The sequence below is a fragment of the Hippocampus guttulatus genome, chromosome 1, assembly GCF_054856545.1.
Source record: "Hippocampus guttulatus isolate MCC_2025c chromosome 1, RoL_Hgut_1.0, whole genome shotgun sequence".
In the NCBI taxonomy this organism is placed as follows: domain Eukaryota; kingdom Metazoa; phylum Chordata; class Actinopteri; order Syngnathiformes; family Syngnathidae; genus Hippocampus; species Hippocampus guttulatus.
In genome coordinates this window covers 16469525-16487862 of record NC_141261.1, presented here as the reverse complement: position 1 = coordinate 16487862, position 18338 = coordinate 16469525, and the positions used below count along the sequence as shown (strand labels likewise).

Sequence of the window (18338 nt, the reverse complement as noted above, 5' to 3'; positions counted from 1 at the left end):
ACTAACACCTTTATAATGTAAACTTCATTAGAACGACCAGACTTTTCCCACAAAATAGTGAAAAGGCCTTTGTTAGAATGAACCGTGGGAAGCTAACTGCCAGGGCGACCTTGCTTATGAACAAAATGTACAGTGCGCGATTCCCCATTGTTTAGCAACGCTATTGATTGACTCGTATATAGTTGTACTTCCAGAGGCACCACGTGGTCCTGAGCACATGGTCTGAAAACATGTCAGGTAAACGGAAGCAAATATCGCTGTCTGTGAAGGCTAATATTGTCTCTCACTTTCGAAAGTAAGTCTCCCAGACGAAGCTCAGCTGAAATTATGAATTGGCTAAATCGACCATTTCAACAATCATCCTGAATGGCAACAAATCAATGAACTGAACTGAGAAGGCACTTTTTATTTGTTAACTAAATGCTTTCAGAAATTGAAGAAGCATGCCAAATTTATTCTGCTTATCATTTATTCCCGCCATAAGGTCATTCAATGTAAATAGTTGCGATATAATTTCTATTGTTGCAGCCAAACAGGCATGCAAACATATACATTCATACTACTCTTTTTTTTCCAACCATCTTTAAGGGCATCTGTCTCTTTGGACAAATAGTGATTAGGAATTATGCACTTTTCCACTTTTCTTTCTTTCAGTTCTAAACCAGACCATATCAGTCTGATCGGCTTGTTTGCCTGTTTTTCCTCCCCTTGCTTCATTGAGTCATGTCCCCTTAACTCCCGTCTCCTTTCTATTCCCAGATTTCTTACGCCTCCAGATGTTTCTACCCCCCCTCTACTGTCCTTCATCATTGTACACCTGCTCTCCTGACCACCTCAAACAGTCCCCATTGGTCTGCTGGCCCACAAATAGCCGCAAACTCATGAACGTCTTAGGTCAAATCCCCTTCACAGAGCACTTCATGGGAAAAAAAAAGTCTGGAAGACCAGCTGCTGCCCATTTGCTCATCTCAGACAATCAGTGAAAACAATGCTGCAGGACTACAATCTCTTACAAGAGATTACACGCACACATCCACATGCAAGCACATAACATACACACACACACGCACGCACGTACGCACACGCACACTGACCCACAGACCCATCCCAACTAATTGGTAGCTATTTGTCTGCAAATCTGGGATTACATGTCCTATTAAATACAGAATTTAAAATGAGTTTTGTTAAATCAGAAAGTACTCCACTTTTAATGAAGTTAATTTATATGGAAATTACACATAATACTGACAATTCACAGAAAGATTTATCCGCCTTGCTTGGAAGGGAGGAATTAATTGGGAGGGTATGCTCTCTTCTCTTTTATATTGGGCACTCCAGATCATGTAGTTTGGGCTGTTGATGAGTTTGTGTGTGTTTGGTGGAGAATGTGTGCGTGAACTCTCATCCTTGTGGCGACCCTGCAGAGGTGGAGCCTTCCTGGCTGCGTCTTAATTGATCCATCACACTGTCTGCTTGGCCTGAAAAAAGCCATTACTCGGAGCAGCTCAACATGTGCACACGAAGCTGCATGTGTTTTCTTTTCCTGCAGAACTCATTCATCACGATTGATGAATACAAACCTCCTGTTATTGTGTCACAGCAGTCAAGTTGCACAAGGTCGATGGACGCAAGGCCAACGTCGGGAAAACACACCCAGATTTAGATTTATGATGCAAAATCTCGAATGATTTGATTGATTGACAGTGTGAGGATCACATCAACTGAACTAAGTTACGACTGGTTGGTAAGACAATGTTCACTCTTTCTAATTGCGACATATAATTTATTAAATACAGCTTTGCATGGAGCCAAGAAATGCAGACTGTTTCTTTTCGCTGGGAGGGGGGTGGGGGGGAGCGCAGCGATGCCCTCTATTGTCAAGATGTAGGATTAAACTAATAAATCCCATTGCTTGGGTCCATCCACTGTCTAATCCGTCTATCTTCACGAGGGTCGCGGAAGTGCTGGAGCCTATCCCATCATCGAGCAGTGGATACCCTGAACTGGTTGCCAGCCAATTGCAGGGCACATGTAGATGAACAGCCATTCACACTCAGTCACACCCAGCGACAATTTCATTAACCTGCCATGCATGTTTTTGGAATGTGGGAGAAACCGGAGTACCCGGAGAAAACCCACGCAGGCACGGGGAGAACGTGCAAACTCCACACAGGAAGGCCAGAGCCGGAATCGAACCCTGCACCTCTGCATTGTGCTGGCAAAGAGTTCACGGTGTACCCCGCCTACTGCCCAAAAGCAGCTGGGATAGGCTCCAGCATGCCCCGTGACCCTTGTGAGGATAAGCGGATCAGCAAATGAATGGATAAATGTTGATTTTTTACTTCGACTAGATCCTGCTTGTATTATGAGTGTGTTGCACAAGTGTCTGGATATATGTACCTTTTATTTCACGAAACCCTGGCTGTGGATGGTATGATAAACAATGACTTCTCAGTTACAGAGGGATTTAGAGGGTGTGAATGGAAAGGTGCTCGTGTTAGGGCAGCTGATTCGAGTACGGTTAAAGGGGCTTGCATCATCAACAAAAATCTTTACGTAACCACATTAAAAAAGGTGATTGAAACACACAAGCGATTGCATAAATATATATGGTATTTATATATAACATCAGGCCATTTCAGACACAACATATTCAAGACAGAAAATACACAATCATCGCATAACAGGCAACAACATAAAAATAAATCCATACAGAAATGAAATCATGGGAATACAATTAAAATGGGCCTTTTTGGAAGCAAATGCATTTGCAACTTTCCATTGCAGTTAACAGGCAAACAGATCACTTTTATACAAACATCTTCAATGTATAATTTTGAAAAACAATAGTCAATGTGTCTTTTATGTGATGTTTTTTTAATGCAAATAAAAGCATTTCGAGCACCTATACTGTACATGTTTTTGTATGGACTGCAGTGGACTTCATAATGAAAAGCCAAATTGCAGATTGCAGAAGAGCACACCTCTAAATAGACGGCGGTCAAATTATGGCCCAGGGGCCACATACAGCTTGCGCACGTTTTTATCGGTCAAACCTAAAAACAAAAATGAATGTGTCTCGAACAACGGATGTGCGAGAAAACAAGTAAAGACATTTTTGAAATCAGCCTCAAAAATATGTTTAGGAACACAAAACGTCATCTCTGAGTAAAATTTGCTGTTGACCTGTTATTGTTTGACCGATTATAATTAAATTACTGATAAATTATCCAACACACAACTAATAAGATTAAAAAAAAAGATTTCAACTTTTTTTTATAATACACATTGAAAAAAAGTTTACTTTATTTATTTATTTTTAGTTTACCTGCCCTATCTGTTCAATTTAGAACTCAAATGTGGCCCTTGAGCAAAAGAAAAAGAAAAAAAAAGCCCACCTCTGTTCTAAATGTTTGGTTGTGTAATTCATGAGATTATAGACGCAGAATCGGGTAAAAATACAAATCAAATAAAGTCATTGAAAGTAAATATATACTCACACACTGATATATGGCCACACTCACAGTTCAGCAAGCTTCATTCTTGGATTAAAAACAATTTGAATGCAACACATACTGTATATTCACACAGTTTAGAATAACAATAGAGTCTAAGAGTGGCCCCCAATATAAAAATAGCTTTAAAATCTGATACTAGTTGTTACAGCGTAGGGTTCCTTTTCTCTCTTTGATAGTCCTCTGCTCTGCCCTCAAGTGTGTGCCACGGCCCAATAAATTGAATTCAAAGTATCAAACAGGATTGGCATTTTTATTTCTTGCCTGTTTTCCTTTCTACACTGAGACTCCAAATAAATTGTGAATGCCTTGTCTTCACTGGTCCAAGAGTCCACAAGAGATAAGGCCCAATCGCTCAATCTGCGTGATTCCTAGTGAAACACCTAAATACAATCGCGGGCACTCAAAAAAAAAAATAATGTCGGCCGGGGTTTGAGCAAACACAGAAATATTTAGCAACTGGAACTTTCGCAACTTAGCCTTTTAAACACAGAAATTTGTAACGGGCATGTTTTACACTTGGCATGGGACAAAAGGAGGCAGGATTTAATTGACAGATTCTTACAATTCATGCGCTGCCCACAGGCTGTCATTTTTTTCCTTCAGCAGACACGTAACAGAGGAACACATATGCCGTCAACATAATTCAGGCCAAGTTCATTCACAAGCATGTACAATAGCCAGAACACTGAGACACACTTGCCTTTTCTTATGTAGGGAACTATTCATGGCTCGATGCCAAATGTGAAAGAAAAAGAATTGAGAAGGCAAACAGATCAAACACAAGCAGACAAAGTGATACGACCCACCTATAAGGACACTTGAAGAAGGATTGTATTGTTTGGAATAACTGAGCACAGTTGCTATGTACTGCTGTGTTTGTTGGTTATAATAACCATCGATAATCTGTGATAAAAATAAATAACCCTCTTGCAGCAGTTGTAAAAAAGGCCACTGAATGCTTCTGTGTGTGTGTGTGTGTGTGAAATAGATAGAGGGGGAGAGAGAGTAGCAAACTCAATAGCACAGGTTAGAGTTAGCCATTGTGTGTTCAAACCACCATGCATTGTTAGCATACAAAAACACGGAGTTGCCACCTTCTTGCTCAAATGTCTGCTCATGCTCATTACTTGGATTTAACTGTATGCATACTCAACGGTGACAGTACAGCTTCCAGACGTGGACCACAGGGTGAAGCTGAGAACCAGGTGGGCTCGTGAGAAACAAACCCCGGTTCCGCTGAAGTTGGTATGTTGTGCAAAACTTCAATAAACACAGAATATAATGAATTGCAAGTCATTTTCAAACTATATTCAACTGAATACACTATAAAGACATGATATCTAATGATCAAACTGATCATTTTTTTTCAACAATAATTCATCGCACTCACTCCTAGGGACAATTTAGTCTTCAGTTAACCTGCCATGCATGTTTTTGTAATGTGGGAGGAAACCAGAGTACCCAGAGAAAACCCACGCAGGCACAGAGAGAGAGCATGCAAACCAGAGCCAGAATCAAACCCATAACCTCTGCACTGTGAGGCGGCCGTGCTAACCAGTCGACCATCATGCCGCCTACAATTATTCACTCATTTTGAATTTGAAGTTTGCAACACGTTCTAAAAAATGGGACAAGTGCATGTTTACCACTGCGTTACCTGTCCTTTTAACAACACTCGTTGTTAGCGTTAGCATTTAGGACAGTAATTGTTTTAGCTTTGTGGGTGGAATTCTTTCCCATTCTTGCTAGATTAACAACTTCAGTTGCTCAATGTCCGGAGTGGTCGTTATCATATTTTGCGCTTCATAATGCAGCACACATTTTCAATGGGAGACAAGTCTGGACTAGAGCGTGACACTGGAGTGGATTTTCACTTCCGTCCCACTCCACTGCTCCTGTTCAGAAAGACTCTCACTTCCTTTGTGCGCCCAGGAGGAGGTCATCTACATTAAAAATGGTTGCACATCCATCCAAAGTTTTTTTTCCCCCCTCCTGGATACTCCTGCTCCTCTGAACTTTTTCTCCTGTAATGTCCCAATCCCGAAATTAAACATAAAGTTGACTGCCATCCTGTCAGAATCCAGCAGGATTCCCTCAAAAATGTCACCCTTTAGTGTAGAAGCCCACTTTAGCCCTCACACACTTTGACGCAAAAGCTAAATCAATCCGGATGGTCTTTTTCCCCTCTGGCCTTGAGTACATGATCCATGATTTCCGACTAAAAGTTGAAATATGGACTCAGCAGACCACAGCACACTTTTCCACTTTCCATCTCAGATGAAGTCGGGCCGAGAGAAGCCGGCACCATCATTGGGTGTTGTTGATCGATGACTTTTGCTTTGCATGTTAGATTTTCAACTTGCATTTACAGATGTAGCCACAAACTGAGTTAACTGCCAATGATTTTCTTAAGTGCTCCTGAGGCCACGTGGCAAGATCCTTTTCAAAAATATGCCAGTTGTTAATGCGGTGCTGCCTGAGGAATCGAAGGTCGCAAGCATTCAATGTTGGTTTTTGGCCTTACATGTTCAACATTTCCTTGCGACAAGAAAAACCATTAAAACTGTTGGCGAACGTCTGGAGAACATTTGGCAAACATTTGCGACCTTGGCGAACACTCGCAAACGTTCGTCCCTCAGTGAGATTACTTGGAGACATTTCTCTGGATTCTCTGAATCTTTTGTTGATTTTTATGGACTATGCATTTTGAAGTCCCTAAATTGCTTGCCATTGTATGTTGACAAACGTTGTGAAAGTGTTGAACTATTTGTTCATGCAATTGTTCACAAAGTGGATAACCTCTCCCCATCCTTGCGAGTGAACAACTGAGCCTTTCTGGGATGCTCCTTTTATACCCAGACATGACACTCACCTGTTTCCAGCTAACTTGTTCACCTGTGGAATTTTCCAAACTGGTGGGTTTTTTTCTTTTCTCGCAGCTCTACTTTCCCAGTGTTTTGTTGTCATTGTCGCAGCTTTTTTGGAAGGTTTTGCAAATTGAATCCATTAAATTAAAAAAGGATCTGCAAAATAATCCATAGTTTATCAGAACACTAAATATCTTGCCTTTGTCGTGTAGTCAATTGAATATGCAATAGGTTGGAAAAAATTTGCAAATCATTGTACAGGTATTTTGTTTTGATTTACATTTTACATAATGTCCCAACTTCATTGGAATCGGCGTTTTGTAAATGCAACAAGAAAAAGTGCCTCAATCCAGTGTTGGATTTCAAAGGCTCCGACCATCTGGAATGGCAATAAATGATCATTCGGTCCCAACTTTGACGCAGTACCCAAATAACACTACTAACTATACACAGAGTGACTTTTAGGGATGCTTTAGTGCTGTGCAATAAAGGCTTTTAGGATATGACCCAGCAGCCTGTTTGGTCAGTTTCACTATCAAAGCCGAAACAACCAAACAAATAAGCAAGCAACCAATCAACCCTGTGCAGTTGATGTGTCAATTAACACTTCACATTAAGTTTCAATTTAAAGAACTGAAATGTGGACTCATTCTATGTCATAACTCAACAGAAGATCAAGGTTGTACACAAAAGGACACTTTTTCTGAAGAGTGAAATCTGTTCGGTTTAAAGCAGGCATGTCCAGCTCCGGTCCTGGAGGGCCACTGTCCTGCCTGTTTTCCATCTCTCTGGGCTGCAACACACCTGATTCAGATGATCAGATCATCAGCCAGCTCTGAAGCAGCATTAGAACAATCCTGATTATTTGAATCAGGTGTGTCGCTCCTGGGAAAGCTGGAAAACAGGCAGGACAGCGGCCCTTGAGGACCGACTTTGGACACCACTGGTTTAAAGCCTCAGACGCGACCCGGTCCTGCCAAACTCCAACCGGCAGAGAACCAAGGTAATAACTCGCAGTATTTCACAAAGTGAATCTGAATTCGAAAGAGACGGCTACACGAGGTTTCTTAGTGTGATTTTGTTTAGAGAGATTTAGACACATTGTTAAGCACACAGTATGTCACCGCGTCAGCTTTTTCCCAACTGCGCCATCTTTATGAGTTTTTAACTCTTCTCGCCCGTGGTGATGCTTTATCGTCAGGCTTCACAATTCCATTAGCAGCTCCTGCTGATGAAACAAGTAAACAAAAACACCAAGTTTTAGTGCAATGTTTCCGACATTACAGTCAAGAAAGCATTTGACAGATACCACAAATAAACTGGGATGGAGTCTTTCTCTCTCTCTCTCTCTCTCTCTCTCTCTCTCTCTCTCTCTCTCTCTCTCTATATATATATATATATATATATATATATATACACACACACACACACACACACACACATACACACACACTCTCCAGGTCTGTACGTATCTTTTAACATGTAGTTAGCCTGTTCTGTTGCACAGGCATCACTCAATATAGCTTATGCGTCAGCTTGATCGCTATTATCAGGGTTTGGGCTACTGAACAAAGTTCTGATGGAGCGCAGTCATGGAAAAGTGTGACTTCTTTCGGCAATTAATTAATTAAATAATTTAAGTCCAGGCCCAAATATATTTTTATTTTGTTATAATTGCGTCGGATTTTCCCTAAGGGGACACACGCACGCACGCACGCACGCACGCACGCACGCACGCACGCACGCACGCACGCACGCACGCACGCACGCACGCACGCACGCACGCACGCACGCACGCACGCACACACACACACACACACACACACACACACACACACACACACACACACACACACACACACACACACACACACACACTCTCTCTCTCTCTCAGTGGACCAAAAGGTCTTTGAATCAATAATTAATAATAATTGTTCATCCTCTGAAACATTATAGTTCCAGGTAGTGAGTTGGGGTGTGACAAAAAAACCAACATGAATCGGAAAAACGGGTTTGATTTAAAAGATGTGAGTGCATTGAATTGAACCAAAATGTTCCACTTTGAAATATAGGTATCAAATCGTTGTTTCTTGGAAAGATACATTATGTCTTTGAACGTAATACCACATTCATGGTGTGTTGAGCCCGAACAGCCGGACATGGAGTGGAGACGAGACCCATCAGGATTGGAAGAACGGTAAATTATGTTGGCTGCAGTTATTAGCCCAGCGTTACTGTTTGCAGTTCGATGCTGTGCTGTGCCGTAAATTGCAAACGATGGGATGACCTACCAGGTCCATGTATTCCTGCTAGCACTGAGAGCACACGTCATAGTGGGTTGCTGTCCTACAACATAGTTCTGTTACATTGTCAGCCACTCCGTACATTATATCGGCAGCATTGTTAGTTGCTAACCACGATTGAGGATTCCATTCACGCACTCATATAGTTTGAATGTTTTCGTACATGAGTCCATCCATGTACATGTATAATATTTTGAATCAAATGTTTTCCTAAACAACAACCAGAGATATTCATTGATTACCACACCTACCGTACCTTTTTTGCAAATCCGGTTGAAAAAAAGAGGTCTTCTCAGTGCTTGTAACAAAGAATCGTTGACAATGGCGTGAATTTCATTCGCTTTGTGAGAACAAAGCTATATCGTTCCAATTTACCGGGCCATTTACATGCCCTCTTCTTTTCTTTTGACCACTGAAACAACTGAATGTGAACAATGCATCGCCACAAGGCGCCGAGGCATTTCGCCGAATAACTCGATAACAATGGCAAAGATCAATTAACGGGACAATCAACACGACTGTTGGCAAAGGTAGAAAAATGCGCGCTCTCATCAGAGTTAATCAGGGTTCATTCAAGGTCGCAAAGATTCGTAAAACGTTCGCCTAATGTTCACCAACAGCTTTCGTGGTATTTTTCTTGTCAATAAAAAAAAAGTACAGGCGAACATTTGGCGAACATTTGCGACCTTGACTGAACCCTGACAAATGCTGACGAGAATGCGACATTCACTGCCTTCAAAAGCACTCGCAATTGTTCGCCGCTCAGTGGTATAGTGGCTTTCAAAAGTCTTTTCACTAGCTGTTATATAGTGCAAGCCGATATTTTCTTCCACATCGAGTGCCTGTACTGGATGTGCATAAAAACCGTTGCATTCCTTCCACAATGACAACTCATGAACGTTGGAAGATTACCGGTAGTTAAATATTGTTAACCTACATAAAATGACAGCCCTTCCTGTTTTCAAGAACATTTTTTCCAGAGTAGTGAGTATTATTCCAGAAGAACAAAAGTCTCCGATGAACTTAGACGTGACCTCTTCCACGACAAGTATGTTCACAGTGTCAGTTTGGTCGACTTGATGCAGAGGCTCAGAACCACTCACCCCTTGTCAGCTCTCTTTTGTGAGGTTTGCTCTTTGGGCTGGCTGTTTTCTTCTTTGATGCCTGGTTCTGGCTGTGTTCTCTCCACTTCTTCAACTGGAAATTGATGAACTTCCACATCATCCAAGCCTGAGTCAGGCAGATGGCGGCCAAGCATGCCATCCTAAAGGGGCAATACAGACACACGTGAACCTAAAACATATAATTTGGGTGTACAGTGATTTATATTTTCACATTAAAACGGAGTAAAATAGCAAACTTGAAATAAATGGTTTAGATGACCACATAGACAACTGGACCTTCTCAACATGCATTCCAATACCATTATATGTAGTTTACTGTAGCAGTCGATGTTCACTAGGGTTAGGCACAAGAGTAAATTCGTCAAAAAATGATCACTGACCCTTGTGTGGAATTTATTGTTCATAACTCGACTCTTGAAAAAAAAAATGCCTTCGTAGCTGATGCACATCGTGATGACCACAAACGCCACTGCCTCGTTGGTGGCTTCTCCTCACTCACGAATGATCTCAAATTCATATAGAAATGCCTCGACACGTTCACTTTTTTGTTTTTGCTCGGTTACACATTTTGTTAGTTAACACTAATCAAGCTCCAGCTGCTCTGTTCTGTAGAAACAAAAACACCGCAAAATACACGACGTGTTTAACTTTGGGTCGCAGTAAGAATTTTATGCCTATATACATACCACTTAATGTTCACACCTGATTATAGATCTTTAATACTCAACGCAACTCAACTGTATTTATAGAGCACTTTAAAACAAGCACCGGTGTATACAAAGTGCTGTACGTGGAGCAAAAATAATTCATACAATAAACAATAAATTAAAAACTAAGACAGGAGAAAGCACAAAAACAGTAAAACTAAAAATCAAGTCTCATGCTGAGTCAAAAGCCAGAAAATTAGTTGGAGTTTTAAAGATGGGCAGCGAGGGGGCTTGCTTAACATTCAGCGGGAGGTCATCCCAAAGAGAGCGATCAGCATCAGAAAAGGCTCGATCTGGTCCAATTTAAAATCACTGTCCGGTTTAAGACCCACGTTCAAGACAGTTGGCTTAAAACCCTCCTGTTGTCCTCATTTTCTGTACAAACCCTGTGTCCTCCGGGTCAAAATGACCCATCTTCACTAAATCCCCAAAATAAGCAGCTTAATTGAATTTTAAACACCAAATTTCATATTGCTTGAAGAAACAACTTGTCCTTCACCACATTATGTGTGGTATAGTTCTCCCTTTTCACTTGTATTTCTATAGCTTAAGAAAAGGAAAAAAAATGTGCGAAAATGAGTTATGGATGCATCTGTATTCATTCCAATGACTAAAGTTTCTTTCTTTTTTTTCCTCCAGTGAACTAGTTAGGACAATACAATACAAGACAAAAATATGAAAAATAAGATAACCCATTCAACTAATTAGCATATGTAGCGCAGTATGCAAGTGCACAGCCTTTGCAGATATATTTCTTTCACCTATAGCACACAGTATGTGTTTTACAGTCCTTCTTTTGAGGGCAGAACTGGCATTTTTTCCTCTTACTTGCCCTTGCTGGGGAAGTGGCTGTGGAAGGTGGATCATCAGGTTTCTCAGGAGCTCCTGTACGTTTTGTTCTGCATGCTGGCCTTGTTGGTTGTATGCTGCTGAGGGCCATGTTATTTTGCCATTTTTGAAAGGAAAGTCTCTCTTTCAGCTTCAGGGATTTCTTCTTGTTCTGAAGATGATTCATCATGCTCTGGGTTTTATTCCTCCCCATCTTCTTCTGATACATCCTCCACTTCATCTTCTGAATCAGTTGTCTTGCTGGGCAGCAGAAAAAAATCAGCTCTAGAGCCTCTTCAATGTCATAACGCACACTCATGGCGTCAGCACAGAGAGAATTCGGGGTCCTGTCATCTGAAGCACCTTTATAACCCCTTGAAATCCACAGAAAAGAGTTCTGCCATCTGCGAGAACGCCACCTTATCTTGTCTTGTTTATGTCTGCTACTGTCTTGTTCACGTGTTCTATGAATTGATCTGAGACACAACTAAAACATTGAAACATTCTGTGGTGTGTAAATAACTTTGTGACCTTGATTTCAACTCTATTTGCCTCATGGGTCATTCTGACCCGAAGACCACCTTTGTACTTTTTTTTGTACAGCTTCCATGGAAATGTGAATAAAAGCAACATTTCAATTTTTCTGCAGTTGGGGCCAATCTAGGAAAAGTCATAAAATTTCAAGTTAAAAAAATATAATTTAGGGGATTTTTGGGGCATTTTTAACACAGTGGTGGGTCATTTTGACCCGAGGACAACAGGAAGGTTAAGATAAGGAGCCAGGGGGCTCAATTCTACAGGGCCACTGGGACCAGACACCATCACTTCTGTTTTCTTTTCATTGAAATACAAGAAATTCTGTGCCATCCAAGTCTTGATTTCCTCTGGACAGGATAAAAGTGGCCTCAAAAAGAAAGCGCCTTTTTTTGCTCAGCAGAACATGGATCTGACAGAAACGAGAAACTAGTAAATCCTGAAAAAACAATTTTAGTTGAGCAGAGAATTGTACTCAAATGCACATTAAGAATCTCCACAGGAGTGTTACAAAATGACAAAATGTTAATATTTCTCAGAAAAATGTGTTTTACACATAAATAATCTGTGCAGATTTGTCAAATGTACAAAATACAGTACAGTCACATTCATGGCACTACAGGACTTGCCTTATGGTGAGCACATTAAAGTTGCCTTCCACAAGCGAAAAGCCTTGGTTTTCTCTCCGGGGCAAACCAAAGCCAAACGTCAGGACTGACAGAGTGAGAGTGAGGAGACGAGCGATGACAAAAAGCAAAGCCCATAGAGTGAAACTGTAACAAGACAAAAAACAAAACAAAATGGCATTACATGATACAATGTAATTGAGGTACTGTATGTCACCAACTTATTAGTTGTATGAATGATACCCCTTCTGCTTGTTCTCATCACTGAAGTAGAAGAGGCGTGAGGCATGAAACAGAAGCTCCACCAAGTAGTGAGGAACCAGCAACACCACACCGAGTCGGTGGAGGCTGGACAAATGAGAACAAGCACAGAGAAACTTCCACTGATTCAATGGCTCAATCTACAACTGGTTTAATTAAAAAACAAAAACAAAAACAAAACTCAAATTTAAAACAGCGAATTATTGGAAGGTGTTGACCTAAAAATGACAGTGCCCCTGCTTGGATTGAAAGAGTGAAATTTGACAAATCCAGAGCTCACAAAAAGGCACTGTGCATTAACACAGCAATCTTGTGTTGTAGATTGAAATGAACTCGCTGTCCAGATTGGTTGACCTGGTCAATTTGCTTTTAGCTTGAAAGACGGTAAAAGTGAACCATTGTCACCAGTTTGCCAGGAGCATATTTTTGAATGGACTCGCTCCAGTCCAAAAGCTTTTAACATTCATCATAGAAAAACAGCTGCCCACACATGTGACGCTACCAAACATACACACAGTTCGCATGTAGACAGAGCTGACATGATTACCGGTCGCCTTTTGTGCGCTAAGGCAGCTGTTGTGCTACACTATGGGACTGGTAGTTTGTGTGTCATCAGTGCCTCCACATTGGACCATAAGAAAAACATTCGTGGCATGTTTCTGAATCAGAAATGGCGTATGTCAGCCTTCCTCAACTGGCGGACCGCGATCCACGACCGGACCGCCGACCTCCTCTGTCCGGACCCTCGGCAAATTGTATAAAATAATAATTTATTAAGTGATTTTTACGTTATACATTTTCTATTTTTGGAATATAATCTGCGCATTACCGCGATCACTTGTTAAAATTATCCGTTGTATTCTTTGCGTGCACGAACAGATGTATTGCAGAGGACCGCAGCAGCGCGACTGTGTGTGTATAATGTTTGACTAACTGGAGACCCTGGCTGAGCAGGGCATGTCGGCGATAACGATGCGCTGATTGGCTCCTCTGAATTTAAGGTGTGCCCATACATAAGCGTCAGCATATACGATGCGCTGATTGGCTCCTCTGAACTTAAGGTGTGCCCATATATAAGCGTCAGCACGCGTCTATCCCAATACACACGCATTCAAAATGGGTGATTGTGTCAGGAAACAGACGCATGCGCGACGCCACAGTGTGCTCACAGCTTCAGCCCAGGAGAGCTGCACACAGACAATTAGACAAGACGAATCGCGGGAGGTTTCGATTGTGTGCAGTTTTGCTCCCGTCTACCCGGAGATCTTTGCAGCTGTTTAACAGCAGAACACCGCAACATGGTAAATGAACATCCCAATGGCGTCCTCAAATAATATTTGCATGCCTCAGACATTGCATTCACCTTTAGTGGAAGAACAGCACTGCACATTCCTGTGCTCCCTTGTGTCAGTATTTAAAATGGTTCTTAACTCCTCTTCTGATATATTTTTCAGTGATTTCAGAGGGGATGTGAAAAGGGGAATTGTACAAATGAAAAGGATATTTTTGTTTTCATGTTTAGTATTTATTTTGGTAAAATGAGTATTTTGTTTTGCTTTTGTTAAATTAAGGGAAAAAAAGACAACTACTGTTTAACAAAGTTAAAGTAAAAATGACTTATTTCCCTAAAAGGGCTATTTCTACTATTAAGCAGGCACAACTTAACAAAATAAAAGAGTTCCTGTACCTCAACACAATACCTCTCATTATTTGCTGTGTACTGGCAAAGTGAATAATTGTTATTTTCATGCACCCCATTATTGGTTGGTTGTGAGGAGTGTTGATTTGTATACGCTTGGCTTGACCATACTAAATGGGCATATAGCCCTGCTCCCCATGACCGCCGTGCATGGGACCGGACCTTGGTCTTATTTAAAAAAATAAATTAAAAAAAGTGGCCCTACAGCATTTCTAGTTGAGGACCACTGGCGTATGTGTTAGAAACCATCTTCAATATCTAATAATTTACTTATACAGTATTTAATATTATTAGTAATTCTACATACCCTCTGTTTGTGTGGTTCTCTCTCTCTCCCCCTCTCTCTAAGTTAACGTGGGAACAATGTGAAGCTAAGCGGCTCGGATAATGGATGGAAGTTCAATTATGATTCAGACCTCAAAACATGCAGGGATTGGCCACCCCATAGCGCTGTTCTTGGTCATCACAGCTGCAGTAAAGAGAGGTAGGCCGAGCAGTTGCCCAATTGCATGAGACAGTACACCTAATTCCTTTCAAAGGTTTGGTAAAGGTAGTAAGTGTTCTGAAATTCTTGATCCTTAGTGTATTTTGATATGTGTATTTTGTCTTTGAAACATGTCAAAGATGTGTTACTTTGACACCTGGAAACTGCTTTCATTTCATTTGCATGAAAGATGGAAGACCGGTAATATTCCTCCTTTCTGGTTTATCGAGCCGTGTGTAATCAATCAAACACGGTAGCACAGTTGTTGTTGGCCTAGTCAGTTGAAATCATATTGCGGATGACATACATTACGTATACAGTATATGTACTCACTTTAAGATGTAGGCACCAGTGATGTGAACAACATAAAGGCAAATGTAGTAGAGTTGGCGAGGGATGTCCTCCTAGAGACAGACGACAAATCAGAAAAGAGTCAATGATACAAACTCAGTGACTTACTTGGGTGGAACCGTTTTTGAAAACAATCCAGACCCTTCAGTTTGACAGTTTGAATTTAGTTCTTCTATATTCCGTTTGGTCCATTCACAACATGATGTGCGCCACATTCTTCATGCAACGTGGCAGCTACTCATATTGGAGCGGCGCACGTCCCGCCTCTAAGGCTTCTCCAGTTGGGTTCATGACGTGAGTGTCACCATTGTAAGCCACCACTACCCAGTCTTTATTTCTCCGGCACAAGATTTCTGGTACATTAAATGGATGACTTGGAATTATTTTGGATAACCCGCTGGAAATCACTCTGTTTGTGAATGAAGAGTTGGGATTTTCACCAACACTTGGCTTAACCCGAGGATATGCAATGGTTAAAAAAACGTGGAGGCATACACATAAACTGTTACAATGTTCACCTGATTTGGAATTAAATACTGTACCCTGAAAAAAAAAGCAAAAAGTGTGCATCTTGCATGTTTCATTTCAAATCCATTGTTGTGGTGTTTCACAAAGCTGAGAATTGCATGTGTCCATATTCCAAAAATGAAGAGGTGACTTTAGAGATTACTTAACGCATGAGCTGAACTCGCCTATATGTTTATGAATGATATGTATATGTATGACTATCAGTTAGGAATCGAACCGTGGATTTTGTGAACAATTCCACACCTATTACTGTACTTACTTATATTCTCTAGGAAACCCCAGTTTGAAAGAAATACAGTATATTCATTACTTTCTGTGTGGAGTTTGCATGTTGGAAACTTCCTGTGCTTATGTTGGTTCACCATTTTCCTCACGCAATTAAAAAAAAAAGGCATATGAGGTTAATGGAAAACGTCCAACAACTATGTGAATGTGAATGAGAATGGTTGTGTTTGTCACTCTGTGTCTGACCTATGATTGGCTGATGATTAGATAATTCAAGGTGTAGCACACCTCTCACTAAAGTCAGCCCCCACCCTTCTCTACAGCGACATTTCAAAATATCTTTCTTCCAGTTAATCTAAACATTGACATCCCTCTGCTCCCATTTGCTGCTAAGCTCATATAAATAAACTTCAAACTGTTGTGTGTAACTAAAGTGTGATTTATTTCATCAGCTATAAAGCACCACTTAAAAGCTCAGCTCCAATAGTAAATGTCAAAGAAAACTTTGCGGTGCAAGCACATTAGCTTCGTGTTTATGGGTGCATGCCACCTTCAAATCCTAACTGAAACACAAGGACTTTGATCATATGCTACCACACAGAGTTTTTACAAATGACTTACCTTGCGTACTTTCTGAAAGTATAGCTCAGGAAGTGCATGGAGCCAATAGGCAATTTGGCAAATGTAGAAAAACTTGACCTGAAAACTGAGCAGAGCAGATATTGTGCATATGTTCAACCTGGGTACCAAACATTTGTAAGCAGTTCATTCTTGCGCTGCATGATATTTTTATTTTTAAATCAAAATTGTGACATGAAAGGAAATATTTACGTACACCATGTGAGTGTGTGGGTAACCTTCCCATAAGAAAGTGGGATTTTTTGCAAAGTCCTCCTATCAAAAACAAAAGATGGAAAGACAAAGAGATTATATGAAAGTAGAGTGCGACCAAATAAAGAGATGTGTTTTTACCCCTGTCAAGATGCTGCAGCCCCAAATGAAGGAGAACAGGTAAAATGCTGCCAATTGCCCGGATTCATTGAACTTGCTGTGTTTGGTCTTTGATAGATGCAGCCTTCTGTTCATTTTCTGGAACCAAACAAGACCAACACATTACAATGGGATATGAAGCATGGAAATGATGTATATTTACAAGAAAAAAGAAGCCAAATCAAGGCCAAAATACTGTAGTGACACTTATGTCCAAAAAAATGTTTGAAAAGTTTAATAATATAAAATAGCCATTATATTTAGGCAAAGTGTTACAAGAGGCAAAGTATGATTGCAGGGCTTTGTATACCGGTACTCACATCAAGAATATACTCTTGTATCAGGGCATGAAGAATGACAACAATTAGAAGGTAAAAAAACACAGTAGCCACATCTTTAGGACCATAATGGTAAAGGTTCACCGGATCATTCTTTTCATCTGAAAAGAAAAACACATACACAGAAGTATATGAGCCTGCTGAAACTGAACTCTGAGACGAGATGATCACCTGACGTCAAGCCTTCCACTCACCAATAACGTGCGTGACGTTGTACTGGACTGTGATGAACATGATGGCAAACTTTGCTGTGACCTGGAATGCAAAGAAAATGTTGATGGACTAACTCAGTCACTTGCTTATAGATTATGTAGAATGTGTTATGACGTGACAAACATGTTTGAAAACTACTTTCATTCTGCAGCCTAGTTGTAAACTAAGTGCAAACAAGTTCTCCACTCTAATGATCTGTTAGACAAAAATACAAGGTTAAGTGACGAGCAAGTAGAATTTACTGTATGTGGAACTAACTACGTTTTAAGGGATATAAAGTTAAGTTTGTGCCGCTTCAAACTCTGGATGGATGGATGGATGGAAAGTTAAGTCTGTGCTGCTTCAAACGCCACATAGACAAGTATAGAAACACCCCTCCATACATTCTGTACCGCTTAGAAAGACTGTATATTGTTTTGTATATTGTTCAGTGTCATGTGAGAGCTGGAGCCTATTTCAGCTCCATGAGGGCAAAAGCAAGACAACACCTTGAACTGTTTGCCAGTCAGTCATTGGCGCTGCGGACTGAACCCACAGTTGTTGGTCTATGTTTACCCCAGGGGCGATTCTATGATAAGAAGGTTAGGGGTGCTGAGAGTTTTGGGGGCATTTGGTCATCTTGCAGGTTTTCACAATTCACCGCTGGAAAAAAAAAAAGGTGCTCACCTGCAGACACGAAAATCCAATCCAATAACAGTTTCAATGATGATGGGCATCTAGTCAGTTGGGTAGTCAGTAACAC

At 40.8% G+C, this 18338-nt stretch overlaps 1 protein-coding gene across 5 annotated transcripts in view; it reads right to left on the bottom strand.

The window, feature by feature from the left end:
* Nucleotides 1–18338, bottom strand: part of LOC147210672 (translocating chain-associated membrane protein 1-like 1) — a 29620-nt gene that overhangs the window by 7324 nt on the left and 3958 nt on the right. For 3 of the 5 annotated variants that reach the window (XR_015101283.1, XR_015101284.1, XR_015101285.1), the window contains exons 2-10: nt 17578–17638; nt 17366–17484; nt 17028–17144; nt 16891–16949; nt 16677–16761; nt 15285–15355; nt 12751–12855; nt 12511–12654; nt 9792–9952 (exon numbers count right to left, since the gene is read on the bottom strand). Coding sequence is in view for 2 of the 5 variants with exons in the window: in XM_086114612.1 (XP_085970738.1) it covers nt 7540–7613; nt 9792–9952; nt 12511–12654; nt 12751–12855; nt 15285–15355; nt 16677–16761; nt 16891–16949; nt 17028–17144; nt 17366–17484; nt 17578–17638 (996 nt within the window). In the remaining 3 variants the exon portion in view is untranslated. Of the gene's footprint in view, nt 1–2595; nt 7614–9791; nt 9953–12510; nt 12655–12750; nt 12856–15284; nt 15356–16676; nt 16762–16890; nt 16950–17027; nt 17145–17365; nt 17485–17577; nt 17639–18338 lie in introns of those variants that run through there. The other 2 variants (XM_086114612.1, XM_086114622.1) reach the window with 2 other exon arrangements.